The 24,000-nt window shown below is 41.8% G+C and overlaps 1 protein-coding gene and 9 non-coding genes across 10 annotated transcripts; all 10 read left to right on the forward strand.

The window, feature by feature from the left end:
* The first annotated feature begins 1,058 nt into the window (after positions 1-1,058).
* On the forward strand, positions 1,059-1,177 carry LOC148086800 (5S ribosomal RNA). The gene has a single exon (XR_015710633.1). It is a non-coding gene; the product is annotated as a 5S ribosomal RNA (ribosomal RNA).
* A 1,931-nt stretch (positions 1,178-3,108) lies between these two features.
* On the forward strand, positions 3,109-9,021 carry LOC148086801 (cadherin-6-like). Its single transcript, XM_087785035.1, has 12 exons — positions 3,109-3,161; positions 3,229-3,391; positions 4,855-5,149; positions 5,221-5,331; positions 5,401-5,577; positions 5,643-5,830; positions 5,909-6,153; positions 6,657-6,790; positions 6,861-6,982; positions 7,045-7,162; positions 8,004-8,231; positions 8,296-9,021. The coding sequence occupies exons 1-12, from the start codon at positions 3,139-3,141 to the stop codon at positions 8,400-8,402; spliced, it is 1,911 nt and encodes a 636-aa protein (XP_087641161.1). The 5' UTR covers positions 3,109-3,138; the 3' UTR covers positions 8,403-9,021.
* A 5,601-nt stretch (positions 9,022-14,622) lies between these two features.
* On the forward strand, positions 14,623-14,741 carry LOC148086802 (5S ribosomal RNA). The gene has a single exon (XR_015710634.1). It is a non-coding gene; the product is annotated as a 5S ribosomal RNA (ribosomal RNA).
* Positions 14,742-15,893: 1,152 nt separating this feature from the next.
* LOC148086803 (5S ribosomal RNA) lies at positions 15,894-16,012 on the forward strand. The gene has a single exon (XR_015710636.1). It is a non-coding gene; the product is annotated as a 5S ribosomal RNA (ribosomal RNA).
* Positions 16,013-16,976: 964 nt separating this feature from the next.
* On the forward strand, positions 16,977-17,095 carry LOC148086804 (5S ribosomal RNA). Its single transcript, XR_015710637.1, has one exon. It is a non-coding gene; the product is annotated as a 5S ribosomal RNA (ribosomal RNA).
* A 1,150-nt stretch (positions 17,096-18,245) lies between these two features.
* Positions 18,246-18,364, forward strand: LOC148086805 (5S ribosomal RNA). The gene has a single exon (XR_015710638.1). It is a non-coding gene; the product is annotated as a 5S ribosomal RNA (ribosomal RNA).
* Positions 18,365-19,329: 965 nt separating this feature from the next.
* LOC148086806 (5S ribosomal RNA) lies at positions 19,330-19,448 on the forward strand. Its single transcript, XR_015710639.1, has one exon. It is a non-coding gene; the product is annotated as a 5S ribosomal RNA (ribosomal RNA).
* Positions 19,449-20,600: 1,152 nt separating this feature from the next.
* Positions 20,601-20,719, forward strand: LOC148086807 (5S ribosomal RNA). Its single transcript, XR_015710608.1, has one exon. It is a non-coding gene; the product is annotated as a 5S ribosomal RNA (ribosomal RNA).
* A 1,152-nt stretch (positions 20,720-21,871) lies between these two features.
* On the forward strand, positions 21,872-21,990 carry LOC148086808 (5S ribosomal RNA). The gene has a single exon (XR_015710640.1). It is a non-coding gene; the product is annotated as a 5S ribosomal RNA (ribosomal RNA).
* Positions 21,991-22,954: 964 nt separating this feature from the next.
* Positions 22,955-23,073, forward strand: LOC148086809 (5S ribosomal RNA). Its single transcript, XR_015710607.1, has one exon. It is a non-coding gene; the product is annotated as a 5S ribosomal RNA (ribosomal RNA).
* Positions 23,074-24,000: the final 927 nt, after the last annotated feature.

Genomic DNA, 24,000 nt, shown 5'->3' on the forward strand with positions numbered 1-24,000 from the left:
TACGAGGAACTGAGGATCCAAGTGCGGAATTCAAAGTTTTCTTAAAAGTTCCAGTTCTTTAATGAGTCTCTCCAAACACCAATTACTCCAAACAGTCCATGCGGCGAAACTCCACAACACAAAACGTCCACCAGGAAAACAAAAGCGAAGGGGAACAGAGGAGGAGTCCAAACTACAGGTGATCTAAAATACAAAAAAACTAAAATTAGCGACTAAGAAGGCTGTAACAAAAAGCAACGCCAGGAGAGTCCAAGAATTATTATAGAAATCAAGGTAGCGACGGAACGATCTGGTACAAACCTTTACCATGTGTCGAGAAGCCATCTTCTGGCGGTGCGTGCACGGACCGTCGGACCTTTCAGCATCGCTCCTTGATTGCCTAATCGCCTGCAGTTGGTGATTCCTCCTCTGCAACAAAAAGCAAAAGAACGAACCACGGGGAAATAAACATAGATCTATGACAAGTTCACCACACTTAAGCCTCAAAGGATCAGTAACATTCTCTAGTTATGGCCAAGCACTTGTTTTTAGTCCCTTTGTTTTCAACCAAAATCAACAAGTCTTTATTATTTCCAAATCCCATTGCAAATATTGATCATTGTAGTTTTGATTTTGGCCACGAGATGGCGGTGTTCACCATTTGAGTGCGTTTGTTGGCATGCGAAGGTGGCGTCTCGCAAGGACCAGCTGTGAAACTAACATTTTCCATACAGCCACCTGTAACCAAGGCCTGTAAACTGCTCCTCAGTCAAGTTCTGCACCTCCTATATGTCCCAATATTGTTGACGCCAAAGTATCTGTGCATTACGGATCCTGATTATGCATTTCCCTGCTAAAAATAATACAATAACCTCAATCCAAATGAATGCTGATAAGACGCTCGTGGTCCATTATTTTGACCTTCTCCTGGCAAAACCGGGGCGGGTGATAAAGTATCATTAGATTGGAATATGTGGAGACATGAGGATGTTCGTCATGCGCTAGTGGATGGAATACTACAGCAGTGACAGGAGGATTGTGGGTCAAGTATAAAGGCGCTCGCTTTGACATCAGCAATTGCTTACGGCCATACCACCCTGAACACGCCCGATCTCGTCCGATCTCGGAAGCTAAGCAGGGTCGGGCCTGGTTAGTACTTGGATGGGAGACCGCCTGGGAATACCAGGTGCTGTAAGCTTTTGCACTCCCTCCGGACCAAGTCCAGGACCGTGAGGCCAAAAATCACATGACATTCACATTTTGACTTACTTCCACGGGCCAGTTCTGTCGCGTACGAAGTAGTAGTAGTGGAAGTAGTAGTGGAATTAGTAGTAGTTGAATTAGTAGTAGTTGATTTAGTAGTAGTGGAAGTAGTAATTAGTACTAATTCCACTAATGCTTCCCAGCATTCACACAATGAATGCTTCCTAGCATTCACACAATTAATGTTGTAGGACTTGTCTTTCATGGAAGTCCCCAATGTTCTCCCTCAGAACCAGGGTCCACCATTTCCTTATTGTCGGAAGGTCAGACTGGAAAACAAATATATATTGGAAGAACTCAATCTTTGTTTGAAAAAAAAACAGAGGTTAATATTTTCATTTGCAAATACTTCTGTGAAGTTGTATGGTGCCGCAAGGCATTCTAAAAAAAAAGAATAAAAAATAAATTGGAAACAAGTTGAATAATAAACGTGTTAAGTAGAACCCAAATTTGAAATACTTACAACCATATCTCCCCATCAGCATGTAGACTCCACAGTCAAGCCCACCAATTTTTTGTATGAAAAGGCCCAATGGAGTTTTAGTACTGAACACACACTGAATACTGAATACATTTTTCTGTTATTCAACTTGTTTTAAAGATACACACATCCATGCAACATGCAACCATGACAGCTGTATCACCACAATACACACAATGGACGTGAGGTTCTGGTCTGAAGCCCACATATGTGTATCGTATAGTCTGTCAAACATAAAAATGGTTAGACTTTTACGATGCAACATGTGAGGAACTAACTAAACTTTGTGTATCCGTGAATCGTGATGCGTTTCTTATCGCCAGATTCTTGCCAATACATACCTTTAGTAGTTTAGGTAACAAACTTTCTCTCCTGGATGTTCAGCAGGTTTTAGAAACTTGAATAGTCGCTAAAAAACTTGAAATGAAGATATTGTATGGGGAAAAAAACATGCAATCGCCTCGAATGTGAGTTTAACGCGTTCTCTGGCTCCCTCTAGTGTCTAAATAGTGTAACTGCAACGTCGCCTCTGGTACAGTTTATTACATGCATTTGTTTACAAAACAATACGTAAAGCAGTTTGTTGGTCACGTGACCAGAACTTAAAGACTCCCTTCTTCATAAAGCTTGATTAATCTCACTTCCCTGTTGTTTCTAACGCAGGAAAAAGTCTTCGAGTTTGTTTTCTCAGCATGAAGAACTTGTTCCTGTTCGGCGCTCCGGAGATGTTCCAGTACCACTGCGAGCTGAAGAACTTCCGCACCAGAGAGAAGGACCTGGAGGTTTTTTCTTTCGATCTTCAACAATAAACAATGAAACAATTTCCCGAAGGAGACCTCCTGAGGAATCAATAATGTTATACCTAGGTAGAACTTACTTTTAAGCCGTAAAACAGTTTAATTGCATTTTTATTGTTTCATTCTTTATCCAGGTTCTGTATTTTTATTGTAATATTTCTTGTTTTTAATGTGTATTCTTTTAAAATGGATCAATGTAAAGGTTAAAACAAATAAAAGATAATATTATTATTGATTGTTGATTATTTTGTCTCATTATTTGTTCCTCTTGAATCATTACTTTTAAATCAAATAGAAATTATAAATATTTATTATTATGATTTATTGTATATTCATTTATTTATTTATGTTTTATTTACCAAAAAATTAATAATCTTTACGCGCTTTATTCTCTGGCGCGCGCGCGAGCTCCTGCCAGCACGTGTCAACGCGCGCGCACAACACGCACTGGGCCCGTGCGCCGATTTTGCAGTTTTTATTATTTTGAACACCGCGATCTTATAAACGTCACAAAGCACGCGGTAGGTCTTTGTGGTGGCCTTTGATCTTCCTTTAATCATGACGTAGTTGAGGATCATCTCTGGAGCTTCTCTCGCGTCCAGATCAGTTCAGAATCAGATGATCGTTCGTCTCTCTTCAAGGTAAGTATTGAACCTTCTGAGGAACAACTGAAGGAAACATATCTAATCATTTAAAATGTTTTCTCAGCATGAAGAACTTGTTCCTGTTGGTCCTGCTGCTGGGTCTGGTTTTCTCCTCGGACTCGAGGCCCCCGAGCAGACACATGGTCCAGAACGATGGATCCGGATCCAGAGGGATCAGAACGTTTTTCATCGGGGAGGACGCGAGAAGTGGCACATCAGTCACCACAGTAAGAAGATCTTTCATTTAGTTTTTGTTTTATTAGTTTAGATTTTTATTTAGTTTGCTTACACCAGACATTACTAATATTTATACAAACTAATAATATTAATAAAACAATTACAAATGTCATTTAATGAACAAGGAAATGAGAAGAAAATAATAAACCTCCCCCCAAAATAAATGTAATTATGTATTTTAAATCTATTTATTTTTAAATATTTCAGAAGAACCAATTTGTGTTTGTTTTTTGTGCTAATCATTTCTATGGTTTTCATGCTAATTGTTTTTAAGTAGAACTTTATTGATCCCTCAGGAGGTCTCCTTCTGGAAATTGTTTTTTTCCAACTAGACACAGCAATACAGCAATTATTCATGAAAATAAAAACAAGATCAAGAACAAAGAGAAATAAAGAGAAAGAACAAGATGATTCAATCCAATGTTCCCGCTAAACAGCGCGCCTGCGCAATCGCGCACCGCTTGAAGATCGCAGACCAGCAGCAGCCAATCTGAGCTCCCGCCTCTTCCACTACGCAGGGAAAAGTTAATATGAATCGAGAATAAAAAGAGCAAAACGTGCAGACTTCCCGACAGTCATATTACGCAGTTCAGAAAAACGATATAGAATTATAAGCTTTGTTTTTTTAATAATATATCGAACAAAATAATGCGCGTTTTATTAAAATGTAAATAATCCACTGCTCACCTCTGTAAATGCAGTATTCTTGTTAATAAGCGTGTATGTAAAATATAAACATTTAAACAGAAGCACATGAACTCACTCATTTAAAATAGTGTGATACATGTCAGACATGTTTAATATTAGCAATTGTAAACTGTTAGTTTAAATTCATGTTTTCATATGTTTTTGTTTTTTCATGATCACAGAAATGGAGAAATGTAAGTCTTGTGCTTCATTTAAATATGATCGACATATTGAAATGGAGACATGGAAAGGGATGAACCCGTCTGAATTCTTTTGTTGATTTTGACATGGAAAAAGGCTCGAATTCGTGTCACGCACAGATTCTTACATCTGAATATTTTTTGTGCACCATTTGGGTTCAAATGAACGACCATTTTTATTTGGAAATCAATGCAATTCTTAGCACATATGAGTCTGAACTTGTCTGCAGTGGAGGATGAGATTTAACACAGGCTGACCCTGAGCTTAAGACAAGTCTCATGGACATTTTTGGAAGTTACTCCCAGAGGAAAAGTATCTTCTTATGAGCAAATATACTCCTCCGACCGGACTATTTATATCTAGTTATTTATGTAAGTCAGCATTTTTATGAAGATGATAAAATCCACACATCCTTCCACCATGACTGATTATCAGTCCATTCACTTCATTCAGTGCTAGTCATCTGAGTGAAGTATGTTCTTAATATTTTGTGTTTTGGTGCAAACTTTTCGTGTTTTAATGCTAAATATTGTATTTTTTCGTGCTAACTATTTTGTGTTCTCAGCTCCAGTTGGACCAGGACCCTGGTGACGGCAGCATGAAATATGTTCTTTCTGGCGAGGGAGCCAACGACCTGTTTGTGATGAACGAGTTCACGGGCTACTTGTCCACCGAACGCAGTCTGGACCGCGAGCAAAAGCCTTTCTACTCCCTCGCGGTCACAGTCCTGGACAGACGGACGGGTCTCGTGGTGGAGCCCGAGACCCAGATCACCGTCAAACTGATCGACGTGAACGATAACGCTCCGAAATTCAGCCAGAAGACGTATGTGGCGAGCGTCCCTGAGAATTCAAAATGGGGTGAGTCGTGAAGTCCATCATCATCAACAAGGTTCTGAAGATCTACCTCCTCTGACACTTGTGTCCGTCAGGTACGCCGGTGGTCCAGGTCGTGGCTACAGATGCAGACGAGGGCGCTAATGCTCAGATCATCTACAGCATCAGAGAAGAAGAGCCTCATTTCTCCGTGGATCCCAAGACAGGTTGGTTTGGATCCAGGAACGGTTCGCTGAAGAGAAGGTTTGAAGTCCACGATGTTCCTGCTTGTTCAGGTTTGATCCAGACTGCCGCCATCATTCCTGCCTACCTGGACCGAGAGACCAGAGCCAAGTACCAGTTGGTTCTGTTGGCTTCAGACGCGATGGGACCGTATGCAGGACTGACCGGAACCGCCGTGGTCCACATCAGTCTGAGCGACGTCAACGACAACCCGCCTCGCTTCTCTCAGAGTGAGTCCGCGAGCGTCAGACATTTTGAAACGGAGATTAAAAGTTGTCGGTTCTATTCCCCTCAGATATTCACCACTTCAGGGTCCCGGAGTCCGTCCGACCCGGCGCCTCGGTGGGCAGAATCAGAGCCAGCGACCCGGACGAGGGAGAGAATGCGGAGATGAAGTTCTCCATCGTGGGAGGAAACGACGGAGACGTGTTTGGGATCCACGTGGACAAGAACACCCAGGAGGGCGTCATCGTGGTCAACAAGGTGAGAAGAACCTGATATGTCCTGTGACCCGGATGTGATCTCAACACCCTCTAACATTTACCTCACTTGTCTCCGCAGCCTCTGAATCACAAGACCATGATGGTGTACGAGATCCAGGTCCAGGTCCAGAACACCGTGGATCCCCCTCCTTACGTCCTGGAGAGCTTCAGAGACGTGGCCCTCGTGCAGATCAGTGTGGACGAGGAAGACCAGCCCCCCCTTTTTGACAAGACCCAGTATCTCATGGACGTGATGGAGGACGCCTGGGTGGGCACGACGGTCGGAACCGTGCACTCCCATGCGAGGCCAGAGAGGCCCGTCAAGTGAGACATTTTTATTACTTTATAAGGTTCTCCCCCGTCTGAAATCTCAGCGAACGAGAGGTTACGAGAGCGGAGCCCATTAGGACATAATAATTACTTAGCTACTTAATTAATACCAGGATTTATGACAAGTGGTGACAAACCTTAATGTTTGACCAATCACACCAAAGTGGGCGTGGTTATAGTCAACAGAGATATAGGAAAAATACAGAAAATATAGTGAAAAATCATGTTTTTAACAAATAAGGTTGTAGTCGATATAGTTTCATCTTGTATGCATTTTATAATCCCAATATGAATGTAAATAATCTATAAAAAACACCTTATTGGTTTTAAAAATGTATTTTAATGCAATATAAATACAAAAGAAAAAGAATAAAAAAGAAAAGAACAAACTTTTATTATCGTAGATCTGCTGGGGTGTTTTTGGCGCCCTCTGCTGCTGAGAGTTTAGAAGACACAACTTTTCTGATGTTCTGAGGTTCCTCTCTGGATTCTGTCAGATATTCCATCGATCTGAACACGGACGTGGGCCGGATGTGGGACGTCGACGACACCGGGACCGTCACGGTGGCGAGAAGCTTGGACAGAGAGGCGTCGGCCTGGCACAACATCTCCGTGGTCGCCACTGCAGCTGGTCAGTCAGAGAGTCCCAAGAACACTTTTGTTGTTGAACCTCACATCACCGTGACTTTCTACCTGTTCAGGTGAACCTGGTCTCAGCAGCAGCGAGGCCGTCAACATCCGTGTGCTGGACGTCAACGACAACACCCCCGTCTTGGTGGCCGACCCGGCCTTCGTCTGTGACGGGTACCAGGCTGCCGGTCAGGTAGGAGTCTTTATTAAACTTCTACGTCTACTGGACCTGACTCCTGCTCGTGTCTCCCAAAGCTGGTCCAGACGGTCTCGGCCGTGGACATGGACGACCCGCCGGAGGGTCAGAAGTTCTCCTTCAGCATGAGGCCTGAAGACGCCGCGACCAGCCCGTTCACTGTGCAGGACAACGGAGGTGGGAAACACTCAATAACTTTAATTATCTACAGAATTTAAGTCTAAAACTGGGTCTGGGTGACCCCCATGAGGTCAGATTTAGGTGTGGCCTCTAGTAGCGTTGGTACTGACATTGAGGTCAGATTTAGGTGTGGCCTCTAGTTGCGTTGGTACTAACATTTATTTTTATAATAAATATATCGTGTGTTGCTGACAGAAGCATATTTCCTTCACTTATAAGAAAAAAACTCTACTTTTCCGTTATTATACGTTTTTTTGGGCTAATAATTGTTCAATTTTTGTGCAAATTATCTTTCTGTTTTTCATGCACATTTTTCCAGTTTTGCTAATGATTTTTTAGGGCTTTTTATTCATATTATTTTATTTTTTTCCAAATTTCTTTTCTGTTTTTTTTTTGTAAAGATTATGTGGCAGTTTTTTTGTGGTACTTCGTTTATATTTTTTTCCAAATTATTTTTCCGTTTTTCTTGCAAATTATTGTCAGTTTTTTTCGTGCACATCTTTCCAATTTAGTATTTAGTTTTTCTATTTTTGTGTAAAAATATTATTTTTCAGTTCTCTGTTCATCTGTTTGACGTTATTTTCTAGTCTTTAGTGCTAAAAGTTTGTCTTTTTGTTATATTATTATTTTATATTTTTGTGCAAATCTTTCTCATTTTTATTGTGCTTATTATCTTTCGTTCATTTTTATTTGATGGAGTGCACAAATTCTCCTCCCATGATGCAACACTAATAGACACAGGGACACATTCATTCCTTATAAAGTTCTCTCTCTCTTCTAATTGATTATCTCTTCTTTTTTATCCTAATTATTTGTCTCTTTCTCATGCCAAACTCAGACAACAGGGCACAGATCCTGACCCGGCAGGCCCTGTTCAAGCGCCACGAGCGAGACACCTACCTGACCCCCGTCATGGTCGTCGACGGCGGGACCCCGATGCAGTGGAGCGTCGGCATGGTGACGGTGAAGGTTTGCAGCTGCGACGGCGCCGGCCTCTGCCAGGAGCAGAATACAATCGCGCTCGAAGTTTGGATCGCTGTCGCCGGGTTCAGCGTCATCGTGCTGCGTAAGTCGTGCTCGGTCACTTCCCTTCGATGGACGATCTGACGTTTGTACTTGTGTCTCCGCAGTGTTCGTGCCTCTGATCATCGTCTTCTGCTTGTGGAGGAAGAAGAAAACCACTCGTCGTGAAGATGATCTTAATAACATTTATATTCCTTCATCATTCAATTGTTGACAACTGAAGCTTTTTTTAAATGTTTACTGATCAGAATATTTATTATTTAATCAACCATTTATTTGTTTCAGTTTTCATTTACATTTTTATTCATTATTCACTTTTAATAGATATAAATATAATATGTCTGCTCAGTTTTTCTGTCAAATGTTGATTTTCATTCTTTCACCATCGATGTTGTTGATGATTGAAGCTATTTTTAGAAATGTTTACTGTTATGTTAATCAATAATTGATTAGTATATTTTAATTGTTTATCCATCTTACACTTTTTTAATGTTCCAAGTTCAGTTGAAGGTCAATTTAATCTTTGTTTTTTGGTCATCAAATGTTTGACCATCGATGTTGTTGATGATTGAAGCTGTTTCTAAAGGTTTTGTGTTCATTATATTTATTTGAATCATTTATTAGTTTATTTTCATTGTTTTTCAATCTTGCACTGTTTTAATGATCCAGGTTCAGTTGAAGGTAAACGTAATCTTTGTTTTTCTGTCATCAAAGGTTGTTTTCTTGGTGAAGATTTTTAAATGCAAGGATTTTACAAAAGGAAACTGTTTATATTGAGACACTTGTCAAGTTCTTGAAATTCCAACAAAATAATCTCTAAAGCGTGGCAGCCATTTTGTTCATTTTATTTATTTCATTTAGATCCACTGAACACTCGAAAGTATATTAGTCGTCATGACTAGGTTTGGTCAAATTATCCCGTCTGAAGATGGGTCCAAATTTTAGCCTATGTCTTATTATTGTAGTATGTTTTAAAGAAAAAAAGAAAAAAGTAATGTTTGACTTAAATTACATATTAATTTCGGTTTTCAATAAGAATAATTTACACGAGGAAAGAAATGGCACAACAAACACTTTTATTCCAGAGAAAATATATCATTTAGTGTATGCTTAGAAAGACCAAAGGTGCAGTTTGAGTTTTAAAAAGGAAAATAAAAAGTATTTAGAAATATATAGCGTTGTCAAGTGCGTAGTTGTTGTTTATCCGCCAGGTAGAAGCAATGACCCTAAAGACGCCGTAAAAAAAACAAGCGAGGAAAAAAAAGGGACCAATGGCTTTACACAAATGTTCACACGCGACTGTCTGGCTTCCGTAAACATCTACGGCGACAGCTTTACTGAAAGTGTCCAGTGACGTCATGATGTTCTGGTTCCCTTGGATCTGTCCTCAGCCTTTGACACAGTTGATCACCAGATCTTGCTGAGAAGACTGAGGATGAAGAGAGACTGTCTGGGTCTGCGTTACCGGAGGAGGGTCCATCTGCAGACGGTAATTTCAGACGGAACGTTAATCCAGACAGGAAGTTGTTTCAGACGAGTGATTTTATTTTAAACAGCGCCATTTTTAAATACCTGTTTGCGAGCATGTTTTTTAAACTAATCTGTTACACATTCAAATGATAAACATGATTTTCATATCGACAAAGCGTGATTACATTTAATTAAACGGGAAGTTAGTTGAACGTTCAACACGTATTTAGTTTATTTATAATTAAAAACAACACAACTAGTAAACAGCGCTTTAAAGATACTTCTGGTAGATAATGGATGATCTAATAATACCTGCTACGTAATGTGACTTAATGAAAAATAACATGTTTTGAAAACTATATGTTATACAAACTATAAACTATTTGTTTTTTTTCGTTGTTTATGTCCTGCAGCAAGGGTTACCATAAACAAGTAATTATTGTATTGCTATGAACTATTCACTCACTTGTTTATTTTTACCATAATAGAGAATCCCTAAATGTTTTAAGATAAAAGTTTTTGCGTATTGTCTCAAAATCAAACATAATGAGTGTTTATTTTTATAAAATCCTGAACAGTTTACCAAACAGACACTGGAACACTGTACACAATATCTTGGCAGTTTCATTCTTCATATCTGAATAAAACCAATAAGGTAAGGTAAGGTAAAACTTTAATGCTTAAATATGAGACACATTCAACAGTAGTTCTCGTCTGATGTATTCATTTTTGCATTGCTGTGAAGATGTTAACAACACACACATATATACATATATATATATATATACATATATATACATATATATACATATATATATACATACATATACATACATATATATATACATACATACATATATACACATATATATATACATATATACACATATATATATACATATATACACATATATATATATATATATATATATACATACAAGGGATGTGTGGAAAGGCCTGAAGAACATCTCAGGTCATGGCCAGAGTGGAGCCAGAGCCACAGCAGGGGGAGACCAAAGATGGGCCACTGAACTTAACCAGTATTTCAACCGTTTTGACCTTTCCTTTTCTCCCTCTAAACGGCGGACTTTACCTATGACTCCAGCAGCTGTCACCTCCAGAAGTTTTCTGACGACTCGGCCATTGTGGGCTGCGTGTCTGGGGGGGGCGAGCTGGAGTACAGGTCAGTCATCAAGGACTTTGTTGACTGGTGTGAGAGCAACTACCTTTGCTTAAACACCGGTAAGACAAGGGAGATGGTGATTGACTTCAGGAAAAAGTCCCCACCACATCAACCGGTGAGCATCCAGGGCTCGGACATTGAGCTGGTGGACAGCTTCAAATACCTGGGTGTTCACCTCAACAATAAACTGAACTGGTCTACACATATCAACGCCGTGTACAAGAAGGCCGAAGCGCCTCCACCTCCTGGGGAGACTGAGGTCCTTCGGAGTGTGCAGACCACTATTAAGGACCTTCTATGACTCCGTGGTAGCCTCTGCCATCCACTACGCTGTGGTCTGCTGGGGAGCAGGCAGAACGGACCGGGACAGGAAGAGACTGAACAGGCTGGTCACGAGGGCCGGCTCTGTCCTGGGCCGCTCGCTGGACTCGGTGGAGGAGGTGGGAGAGAGGAGGACACTCTCCAGACTATCCTCCATCAGGGACAACACTCTTCACCCACTGCACCTGACCGTGGAGGAGCTGGCCAGCTTCTTCAGTGGCAGGCTCAGGCACCCCCAGTGTAGGACGGAGCGTTATAGAAGGTCCTTCATCCCAACTGGTGTCAGGATATTTAACTCTCTACTTTAAATATCCTGATGCTAATCCGTAGTGTTTTTCTTCTTGTGTGTTTTATTTTATTCTATTTTATTTTGTTAATAGTGTTAAATGTCTAATATTGTAAATAATCTGTATATTTTTAAGATCGTTTAATTTTTTAATTATTTTTTTCAACTGTTCTGTTGTAAAAGTGTGTTTCCCCTCTGGGGATGAATAAACATTTCTATTCTATATATATATATATTTATGTTCATAAAACTTTATTTACGTAAAACATCCACACAACAAAAGGAACTAACAAACTAGAAAAGAGTGCATCTCCGGACGAAAATGCAGCATTCACACAATTGGTAGTACCGGAAGTAGTAGTGGAATCAGGAGAAGTGGAACTGGTAGTGGAAGAAGTAGTTGGATTAGTAGTAGTGGAATTAGTAGTGTAAGTAGTAGTTGAAGTAGTAGTAGTGGAAGTTGTAGTGGAAGTAGTATTTGAAGCAGTAGTTGTGGAAGTAGTAGTTGTGGAAGTAGTAGAGGAAGTAGTAGTAGTGGAATTAGTAGTAGTGGAATCAGTAGAAGTGGAAATGGTAGTGGAAGAAGTAGTTGGATTAGTAGTAGTGGAATTAGTAGTGGAAGTAGTAGTTGAAGTAGTAGTAGTGGAAGTAGTATTTGAAGCAGTAGTAGTGAAAGTAGTAGTAGTGAAAGTAGTAGAGGAAGTAGTAGAGGAAGTAGTAGTAGTGGAATTAGTAGTAGTGGAAGTAGTAGTAGTGGAAGTAGTAGTAGTAGAAGTAGTAGTAGTGGAAGTAGTAGTGGAATTAGAAGTAGTAGTAGTGGAATTAGTAGTAGAAGTAGTAGGGTACAGTGGAAGGAGTTGAAAGTTGAGTTGAAGAGTTTCCCCATTGAAATGAACGGGGGGAAAGGGTAGAAAAAGAGGAATAAAAGAAAGAATGGAAGAGATAAAAAATAACTTTTCCACAGACTACACACCAACTATATCTAAACAAAGAGAAAAACTCAAATTTCATGGCACCTCTGGGTTTGAACCCAGGACCTCAGTCATCAAGAGCAAGGGTCAAACCACTAGACCATCAAGCCATGAAACATATGACATTTATTTTTTGATATATCTTTACAGTATTAAGCAATAGTTCCTGTTTTTTTTGATGTTGTCTTTGAGTTCTTCATAGGTTCTAAAAACATTGTTGTCTCAGTGCATCAGTGAATCTGTGATCCATCGCAGGGTCTGGTTGAGGAAGTCATGTGTTCATTTATCCACGATTGCTTTCACCTGATCAATCATGTCATCTTGTGCTGTGTCTCAAATCGCATACTAATCTTAGTATGATAGAAGTTAGTATGCATCAGTTTAGTATGCATACTAACTAGTACGCAAATTCTCCGCAGATAGTATGTCTCAAATCAAACCCTGAAGCTACACACTAACCGGAAATCACATGATTGCTTCTTCTTCTACTTCTATTTAACGATGTTTCAAGCAGCTGTTTGAACGCTATCGCCGACACCTGCTGGCAGCACGTATTGCAACTTTGGAAAAAGAAATAAAGAAAAAATATGAGAATCTAAATAATCGCGAGATATTTAAGCTGGTATCAGCAGCGAAGACGTGTTTATCCTCCTACTGCTGCTGAAAATACACATTTAAGTATATGCATATATATGCATTTATATATGACGTAACTTCCTTTTAAAACGTCACTAAAATGGCGGCTGTTTAGTGTGGTTAGTGTCCATCGAACCATGCTAGTTTTGTGGGCGTGTTAGTATGCCAATTAAGTATGCATGGCGCACTAAATTTCGCATACTAAGAATTGAGACACACTAACGTACTAAAAATACTAACTTTTAGTACGCTAGTATGCGATTTGAGACACAGCACCGGTCTTTGTTCAACAAGTAAACCTGGACACTCTTGTCTTGATTCATCAACTGTTTTCTTCTGCTCCAGGTTCTTCTAAAAGGAACTTTTTCCTGCTCCAGCCACACTGTACTTTATTATTGATCTGTTTTTACTTTCTCCACTGTAGTCTTACTTCAACTGTAAAGTTTCATATTGCTATGAATTACTCTTAGTACTAGTAGTACTACAAGCACTTGTGGTAGTATGAGTACCTGTAGTACTACAAGTAGTTGTACTACTACAAGTAGTTGTACTACTACAAGTCGTTGTAGTACTACGGATACTAGTACTACTTCGACGAGTACTAGTTCTACTATGAGTACTCGTAGTACTAGTACTCGTATTAGTACTCGTAGTTCTCTTACTACTAGTACTCTTCCACGGGCCAGTCCACCACACTTAAGCCTCAAAGGACCACTAACGTTCTCCACTAGCTATGGTAGGCACTTTTCTTTTTTTTTGTTCTCACTTTGTGTTCAACCAAAATCAACAAGTCTTTATTTTTTTTCAAATCCCATAGGAAATATTGATCATTTTAGTTTTTATTTTGGCCACACACGTCATTCATTTATGTATTATTACTTTAATTTACGATAAGCAACTGATCGATTGAGAGACCAGAAGCCAAAGAGAATGGAGCTGGAAGAATTATTCCACGAGATTGACTTGAAGTACTGCATTTGTCTCACAGGAGAGCGACAAGATCAAGCTGTGAAACTAACATCAGTCAAGTTCTGCACCTCCTCTATGTGCCAATATTGTTGACGCTAAAGTATTATTATTTCCAAATCCCATTGCAAATATTGATCATTGTAGTTTTGATTTTGGCCACGAGATGGCGGTGTTCACCATTTGAGTGCGTTTGTTGGCATGCGAAGGTGGCGTCTCGCAAGGACCAGCTGTGAAACTAACATTTTCCATACAGCCACCTGTAACCAAGGCCTGTAAACTGCTCCTCAGTCAAGTTCTGCACCTCCTACATGTCCCAATATTGTTGACGCCAAAGTATCTGTGCATTACGGATCCTGATTATGCATTTCCCTGCTAAAAATAATACAATAACCTCAATCCAAATGAATGCTGATAAGATGCTCGTGGTCCATTATTTTGACCTTCTCCTGGCAAAACCGGGGCGGGTGATAAAGTATCATTAGATTGGAATATGTGGAGACATGAGGATGTTCGTCATGCGCTAGCGGATGGAATACTACAGCAGTGACAGGAGGATTGTGGGTCAAGTATAAAGGCGCTCGCTTTGACATCAGCAATTGCTTACGGCCATACCACCCTGAACACGCCCGATCTCGTCCGATCTCGGAAGCTAAGCAGGGTCGGGCCTGGTTAGTACTTGGATGGGAGACCGCCTGGGAATACCAGGTGCTGTAAGCTTTTGCACTCCCTCCGGCCCAAGACCAGGACCGTGAGGCCAAAAATCACATGACATTCACATTTTGACTTACTTCCACGGGCCAGTTCTGTCGCGTACGAGGAACTGAGGATCCAAGTGCGGAATTCAAAGTTTTCTTAAAAGTTCCAGTTCTTTAATGAGTCTCTCCAAACACCAATTACTCCAAACAGTCCATGCGGCGAAACTCCACAACACAAAACGTCCACCAGGAAAACAAAAGCGAAGGGGAACAGAGGAGGAGTCCAAACTACAGGTGATCTAAAATACAAAAAAACTAAAATTAGCGACTAAGAAGGCTGTAACAAAAAGCAACGCCAGGAGAGTCCAAGAATTATTATAGAAATCAAGGTAGCGACGGAACGATCTGGTACAAACCTTTACCATGTGTCGAGAAGCCATCTTCTGGCGGTGCGTGCACGGACCGTCGGACCTTTCAGCATCGCTCCTTGATTGCCTAATCGCCTGCAGTTGGTGATTCCTCCTCTGCAACAAAAAGCAAAAGAACGAACCACGGGGAAATAAACATAGATCTATGACAAGTTCACCACACTTAAGCCTCAAAGGATCAGTAACATTCTCTAGTTATGGCCAAGCACTTGTTTTTAGTCCCTTTGTTTTCAACCAAAATCAACAAGTCTTTATTATTTCCAAATCCCATTGCAAATATTGATCATTGTAGTTTTTATTTTGGCCACGAGATGGCGGTGTTCACCATTTGAGTGCGTTTGTTGGCATGCGAAGGTGGCGTCTCGCAAGGACCAGCTGTGAAACTAACATTTTCCATACAGCCACCTGTAACCAAGGCCTGTAAACTGCTCCTCAGTCAAGTTCTGCACCTCCTACATGTCCCAATATTGTTGACGCCAAAGTATCTGTGCATTACGGATCCTGATTATGCATTTCCCTGCTAAAAATAATACAATAACCTCAATCCAAATGAATGCTGATAAGACGCTCGTGGTCCATTATTTTGACCTTCTCCTGGCAAAACCGGGGCGGGTGATAAAGTATCATTAGATTGGAATATGTGGAGACATGAGGATGTTCGTCATGCGCTAGTGGATGGAATACTACAGCAGTGACAGGAGGATTGTGGGTCAAGTATAAAGGCGCTCGCTTTGACATCAGCAATTGCTTACGGCCATACCACCCTGAACACGCCCGATCTCGTCCGATCTCGGAAGCTAAGCAGGGTCGGGCCTGGTTAGTACTTGGATGGGAGACCGCCTGGGAATACCAGGTGCTGTAAGCTTTTGCACTCCCTCCGGCCCAAGACCAGGACCGTGAGGCCAAAAATCACATGACATTCACATTTTGATTACTTCCACGGGCCAGTCAACCACACTTAAGACTAATTGGACCTCTTACGTTCTCCACTAGCTATGGTAGGCACTTTTCTTTTTTTTTGTTCTCACTTTGTGTTCAACCAAAATCAACAAGTCTTTATTTTTTTTCAAATCCCATAGGAAATATTGATCATTTTAGTTTTTATTTTGGCCACACACGTCATTCATTTATGTATTATTACTTTAATTTACGATAAGCAACTGATCGATTGAGAGACCAGAAGCCAAAGAGAATGGAGCTGGAAGAATTATTCCACGAGATTGACTTGAAGTACTGCATTTGTCTCACAGGAGAGCGACAAGATCAAGCTGTGAAACTAACATCAGTCAAGTTCTGCACCTCCTCTATGTGCCAATATTGTTGACGCTAAAGTATTATTATTTCCAAATCCCATTGCAAATATTGATCATTGTAGTTTTGATTTTGGCCACGAGATGGCGGTGTTCACCATTTGAGTGCGTTTGTTGGCATGCGAAGGTGGCGTCTCGCAAGGACCAGCTGTGAAACTAACATTTTCCATACAGCCACCTGTAACCAAGGCCTGTAAACTGCTCCTCAGTCAAGTTCTGCACCTCCTACATGTCCCAATATTGTTGACGCCAAAGTATCTGTGCATTACGGATCCTGATTATGCATTTCCCTGCTAAAAATAATACAATAACCTCAATCCAAATGAATGCTGATAAGATGCTCGTGGTCCATTATTTTGACCTTCTCCTGGCAAAACCGGGGCGGGTGATAAAGTATCATTAGATTGGAATATGTGGAGACATGAGGATGTTCGTCATGCGCTAGCGGATGGAATACTACAGCAGTGACAGGAGGATTGTGGGTCAAGTATAAAGGCGCTCGCTTTGACATCAGCAATTGCTTACGGCCATACCACCCTGAACACGCCCGATCTCGTCCGATCTCGGAAGCTAAGCAGGGTCGGGCCTGGTTAGTACTTGGATGGGAGACCGCCTGGGAATACCAGGTGCTGTAAGCTTTTGCACTCCCTCCGGCCCAAGACCAGGACCGTGAGGCCAAAAATCACATGACATTCACATTTTGACTTACTTCCACGGGCCAGTTCTGTCGCGTACGAGGAACTGAGGATCCAAGTGCGGAATTCAAAGTTTTCTTAAAAGTTCCAGTTCTTTAATGAGTCTCTCCACACCAATTACTCCAAACAGTCCATGCGGCGAAACTCCACAACACAAAACGTCCACCAGGAAAACAAAAGCGAAGGGGAACAGAGGAGGAGTCCAAACTACAGGTGATCTAAAATACAAAAAAACTAAAATTAGCGACTAAGAAGGCTGTAACAAAAAGCAACGCCAGGAGAGTCCAAGAATTATTATAGAAATCAAGGTAGCGACGGAACGATCTGGTACAAACCTTTACCATGTGTCGAGAAGCCATCTTCTGGCGGTGCGTGCACGGACCGTCGGACCTTTCAGCATCGCTCCTTGATTGCCTAATCGCCTGCAGTTGGTGATTCCTCCTCTGCAACAAAAAGCAAAAGAACGAACCATTGGGAAATAAACATAGATCTATGACAAGTTCACCACACTTAAGCCTCAAAGGATCAGTAACATTCTCTAGTTATGGCCAAGCACTTGTTTTTAGTCCCTTTGTTTTCAACCAAAATCAACAAGTCTTTATTATTTCCAAATCCCATTGCAAATATTGATCATTGTAGTTTTGATTTTGGCCACGAGATGGCGGTGTTCACCATTTGAGTGCGTTTGTTGGCATGCGAAGGTGGCGTCTCGCAAGGACCAGCTGTGAAACTAACATTTTCCATACAGCCACCTGTAACCAAGGCCTGTAAACTGCTCCTCAGTCCAGTTCTGCACCTCCTACATGTCCCAATATTGTTGACGCCAAAGTATCTGTGCATTACGGATCCTGATTATGCATTTCCCTGCTAAAAATAATACAATAACCTCAATCCAAATGAATGCTGATAAGACGCTCGTGGTCCATTATTTTGACCTTCTCCTGGCAAAACCGGGGCGGGTGATAAAGTATCATTAGATTGGAATATGTGGAGACATGAGGATGTTCGTCATGCGCTAGTGGATGGAATACTACAGCAGTGACAGGAGGATTGTGGGTCAAGTATAAAGGCGCTCGCTTTGACATCAGCAATTGCTTACGGCCATACCACCCTGAACACGCCCGATCTCGTCCGATCTCGGAAGCTAAGCAGGGTCGGGCCTGGTTAGTACTTGGATGGGAGACCGCCTGGGAATACCAGGTGCTGTAAGCTTTTGCACTCCCTCCGGACCAAGTCCAGGACCGTGAGGCCAAAAATCACATGACATTCACATTTTGACTTACTTCCACGGGCCAGTCCACCACACTTAAGACTCAATGGACCACTAACGTTCTCCACTAGCTATGGTAGGCACTTTTCTTTTTTTTTGTTCTCACTTTGTGTTCAACCAAAATCAACAAGTCTTTATTTTTTTTCAAATCCCATAGGAAATATTGATCATTTTAGTTTTTATTTTGGCCACACACGTCATTCATTTATGTATTATTACTTTAATTTACGATAAGCAACTGATCGATTGAGAGACCAGAAGCCAAAGAGAATGGAGCTGGAAGAATTATTCCACGAGATTGACTTGAAGTACTGCATTTGTCTCACAGGAGAGCGACAAGATCAAGCTGTGAAACTAACATCAGTCAAGTTCTGCACCTCCTCTATGTCCCAATATTGTTGACGCTAAAGTATTATTATTTCCAAATCCCATTGCAAATATTGATCATTGTAGTTTTTATTTTGGCCACGAGATGGCGGTGTTCACCATTTGAGTGCGTTTGTTGGCATGCGAAGGTGGCGTCTCGCAAGGACCAGCTGTGAAACTAACATTTTCCATACATCCACCTGTAACCAAGGCCTGTAAACTGCTCCTCAGTCAAGTTCTGCACCTCCTACATGTCCCAATATTGTTGACGCCAAAGTATCTGTGCATTACGGATCCTGATTATGCATTTCCCTGCTAAAAATAATACAATAACCTCAATCCAAATGAATGCTGATAAGACGCTCGTGGTCCATTATTTTGACCTTCTCCTGGCAAAACCGGGGCGGGTGATAAAGTATCATTAGATTGGAATATGTGGAGACATGAGGATGTTCGTCATGCGCTAGTGGATGGAATACTACAGCAGTGACAGGAGGATTGTGGGTCAAGTATAAAGGCGCTCGCTTTGACATCAGCAATTGCTTACGGCCATACCACCCTGAACACGCCCGATCTCGTCCGATCTCGGAAGCTAAGCAGGGTCGGGCCTGGTTAGTACTTGGATGGGAGACCGCCTGGGAATACCAGGTGCTGTAAGCTTTTGCACTCCCTCCGGCCCAAGACCAGGACCGTGAGGCCAAAAATCACATGACATTCACATTTTGACTTACTTCCACGGGCCAGTTCTGTCGCGTACGAGGAACTGAGGATCCAAGTGCGGAATTCAAAGTTTTCTTAAAAGTTCCAGTTCTTTAATGAGTCTCTACAAACACCAATTACTCCAAACAGTCCATGCGGCGAAACTCCACAACACAAAACGTCCACCAGGAAAACAAAAGCGAAGGGGAACAGAGGAGGAGTCCAAACTACAGGTGATCTAAAATACAAAAAAACTAAAATTAGCGACTAAGAAGGCTGTAACAAAAAGCAACGCCAGGAGAGTCCAAGAATTATTATAGAAATCAAGGTAGCGACGGAACGATCTGGTACAAATCTTTACCATGTGTCGAGAAGCCATCTTCTGGCGGTGCGTGCACGGACCGTCGGACCTTTCAGCATCGCTCCTTGATTGCCTAATCGCCTGCAGTTGGTGATTCCTCCTCTGCAACAAAAAGCAAAAGAACGAACCACGGGGAAATAAACATAGATCTATGACAAGTTCACCACACTTAAGCCTCAAAGGATCAGTAACATTCTCTAGTTATGGCCAAGCACTTGTTTTTAGTCCCTTTGTTTTCAACCAAAATCAACAAGTCTTTATTATTTCCAAATCCCATTGCAAATATTGATCATTGTAGTTTTTATTTTGGCCACGAGATGGCGGTGTTCACCATTTGAGTGCGTTTGTTGGCATGCGAAGGTGGCGTCTCGCAAGGACCAGCTGTGAAACTAACATTTTCCATACAGCCACCTGTAACCAAGGCCTGTAAACTGCTCCTCAGTCAAGTTCTGCACCTCCTATATGTCCCAATATTGTTGACGCCAAAGTATCTGTGCATTACGGATCCTGATTATGCATTTCCCTGCTAAAAATAATACAATAACCTCAATCCAAATGAATGCTGATAAGACGCTCGTGGTCCATTATTTTGACCTTCTCCTGGCAAAACCGGGGCGGGTGATAAAGTATCATTAGATTGGAATATGTGGAGACATGAGGATGTTCGTCATGCGCTAGTGGATGGAATACTACAGCAGTGACAGGAGGATTGTGGGTCAAGTATAAAGGCGCTCGCTTTGACATCAGCAATTGCTTACGGCCATACCACCCTGAACACGCCCGATCTCGTCCGATCTCGGAAGCTAAGCAGGGTCGGGCCTGGTTAGTACTTGGATGGGAGACCGCCTGGGAATACCAGGTGCTGTAAGATTTTGCACTCCCTCCGGCCCAAGACCAGGACCGTGAGGCCAAAAATCACATGACATTCACATTTTGACTTACTTCCACGGGCCAGTTCTGTCGCGTACGAGGAACTGAGGATCCAAGTGCGGAATTCAAAGTTTTCTTAAAAGTTCCAGTTCTTTAATGAGTCTCTCCAAACACCAATTACTCCAAACAGTCCATGCGGCGAAACTCCACAACACAAAACGTCCACCAGGAAAACAAAAGCGAAGGGGAACAGAGGAGGAGTCCAAACTACAGGTGATCTAAAATACAAAAAAACTAAAATTAGCGACTAAGAAGGCTGTAACAAAAAGCAACGCCAGGAGAGTCCAAGAATTATTATAGAAATCAAGGTAGCGACGGAACGATCTGGTACAAACCTTTACCATGTGTCGAGAAGCCATCTTCTGGCGGTGCGTGCACGGACCGTCGGACCTTTCAGCATCGCTCCTTGATTGCCTAATCGCCTGCAGTTGGTGATTCCTCCTCTGCAACAAAAAGCAAAAGAACGAACCACGGGGAAATAAACATAGATCTATGACAAGTTCACCACACTTAAGCCTCAAAGGATCAGTAACATTCTCTAGTTATGGCCAAGCACTTGTTTTTAGTCCCTTTGTTTTCAACCAAAATCAACAAGTCTTTATTATTTCCAAATCCCATTGCAAATATTGATCATTGTAGTTTTGATTTTGGCCACGAGATGGCGGTGTTCACCATTTGAGTGCGTTTGTTGGCATGCGAAGGTGGCGTCTCGCAAGGACCAGCTGTGAAACTAACATTTTCCATACAGCCACCTGTAACCAAGGCCTGTAAACTGCTCCTCAGTCAAGTTCTGCACCTCCTACATGTCCCAATATTGTTGACGCCAAAGTATCTGTGCATTACGGATCCTGATTATGCATTTCCCTGCTAAAAATAATACAATAACCTCAATCCAAATGAATGCTGATAAGACGCTCGTGGTCCATTATTTTGACCTTCTCCTGGCAAAACCGGGGCGGGTGATAAAGTATCATTAGATTGGAATATGTGGAGACATGAGGATGTTCGTCATGCGCTAGTGGATGGAATACTACAGCAGTGACAGGAGGATTGTGGGTCAAGTATAAAGGCGCTCGCTTTGACATCAGCAATTGCTTACGGCCATACCACCCTGAACACGCCCGATCTCGTCCGATCTCGGAAGCTAAGCAGGGTCGGGCCTGGTTAGTACTTGGATGGGAGACCGCCTGGGAATACCAGGTGCTGTAAGCTTTTGCACTCCCTCCGGCCCAAGACCAGGACCGTGAGGCCAAAAATCACATGACATTCACATTTTGATTACTTCCACGGGCCAGTCAACCACACTTAAGACTAATTGGACCTCTTACGTTCTCCACTAGCTATGGTAGGCACTTTTCTTTTTTTTTGTTCTCACTTTGTGTTCAACCAAAATCAACAAGTCTTTATTTTTTTTCAAATCCCATAGGAAATATTGATCATTTTAGTTTTTATTTTGGCCACACACGTCATTCATTTATGTATTATTACTTTAATTTACGATAAGCAACTGATCGATTGAGAGACCAGAAGCCAAAGAGAATGGAGCTGGAAGAATTATTCCACGAGATTGACTTGAAGTACTGCATTTGTCTCACAGGAGAGCGACAAGATCAAGCTGTGAAACTAACATCAGTCAAGTTCTGCACCTCCTCTATGTCCCAATATTGTTGACGCTAAAGTATTATTATTTCCAAATCCCATTGCAAATATTGATCATTGTAGTTTTGATTTTGGCCACGAGATGGCGGTGTTCACCATTTGAGTGCGTTTGTTGGCATGCGAAGGTGGCGTCTCGCAAGGACCAGCTGTGAAACTAACATTTTCCATACAGCCACCTGTAACCAAGGCCTGTAAACTGCTCCTCAGTCAAGTTCTGCACCTCCTACATGTCCCAATATTGTTGACGCCAAAGTATCTGTGCATTACGGATCCTGATTATGCATTTCCCTGCTAAAAATAATACAATAACCTCAATCCAAATGAATGCTGATAAGACGCTCGTGGTCCATTATTTTGACCTTCTCCTGGCAAAACCGGGGCGGGTGATAAAGTATCATTAGATTGGAATATGTGGAGACATGAGGATGTTCGTCATGCGCTAGTGGATGGAATACTACAGCAGTGACAGGAGGATTGTGGGTCAAGTATAAAGGCGCTCGCTTTGACATCAGCAATTGCTTACGGCCATACCACCCTGAACACGCCCGATCTCGTCCGATCTCGGAAGCTAAGCAGGGTCGGGCCTGGTTAGTACTTGGATGGGAGATCGCCTGGGAATACCAGGTGCTGTAAGCTTTTGCACTCCCTCCGGCCCAAGACCAGGACCGTGAGGCCAAAAATCACATGACATTCACATTTTGATTACTTCCACGGGCCAGTCAACCACACTTAAGACTAATTGGACCTCTTACGTTCTCCACTAGCTATGGTAGGCACTTTTCTTTTTTTTTGTTCTCACTTTGTGTTCAACCAAAATCAACAAGTCTTTATTTTTTTTCAAATCCCATAGGAAATATTGATCATTTTAGTTTTTATTTTGGCCACACACGTCATTCATTTATGTATTATTACTTTAATTTACGATAAGCAACTGATCGATTGAGAGACCAGAAGCCAAAGAGAATGGAGCTGGAAGAATTATTCCACGAGATTGACTTGAAGTACTGCATTTGTCTCACAGGAGAGCGACAAGATCAAGCTGTGAAACTAACATCAGTCAAGTTCTGCACCTCCTCTATGTCCCAATATTGTTGACGCTAAAGTATTATTATTTCCAAATCCCATTGCAAATATTGATCATTGTAGTTTTGATTTTGGCCACGAGATGGCGGTGTTCACCATTTGAGTGCGTTTGTTGGCATGCGAAGGTGGCGTCTCGCAAGGACCAGCTGTGAAACTAACATTTTCCATACAGCCACCTGTAACCAAGGCCTGTAAACTGCTCCTCAGTCAAGTTCTGTACCTCCTACATGTCCCAATATTGTTGACGCCAAAGTATCTGTGCATTACGGATCCTGATTATGCATTTCCCTGCTAAAAATAATACAATGACCTCAATCCAAATGAATGCTGATAAGACGCTCGTGGTCCATTATTTTGACCTTCTCCTGGCAAAACCGGGGCGGGTGATAAAGTATCATTAGATTGGAATATGTGGAGACATGAGGATGTTCGTCATGCGCTAGTGGATGGAATACTACAGCAGTGACAGGAGGATTGTGG

Source organism: Callionymus lyra, chromosome 2, assembly GCF_982586985.1.
Source record: "Callionymus lyra chromosome 2, fCalLyr1.hap1.1, whole genome shotgun sequence".
NCBI lineage: Eukaryota > Metazoa > Chordata > Actinopteri > Syngnathiformes > Callionymidae > Callionymus > Callionymus lyra.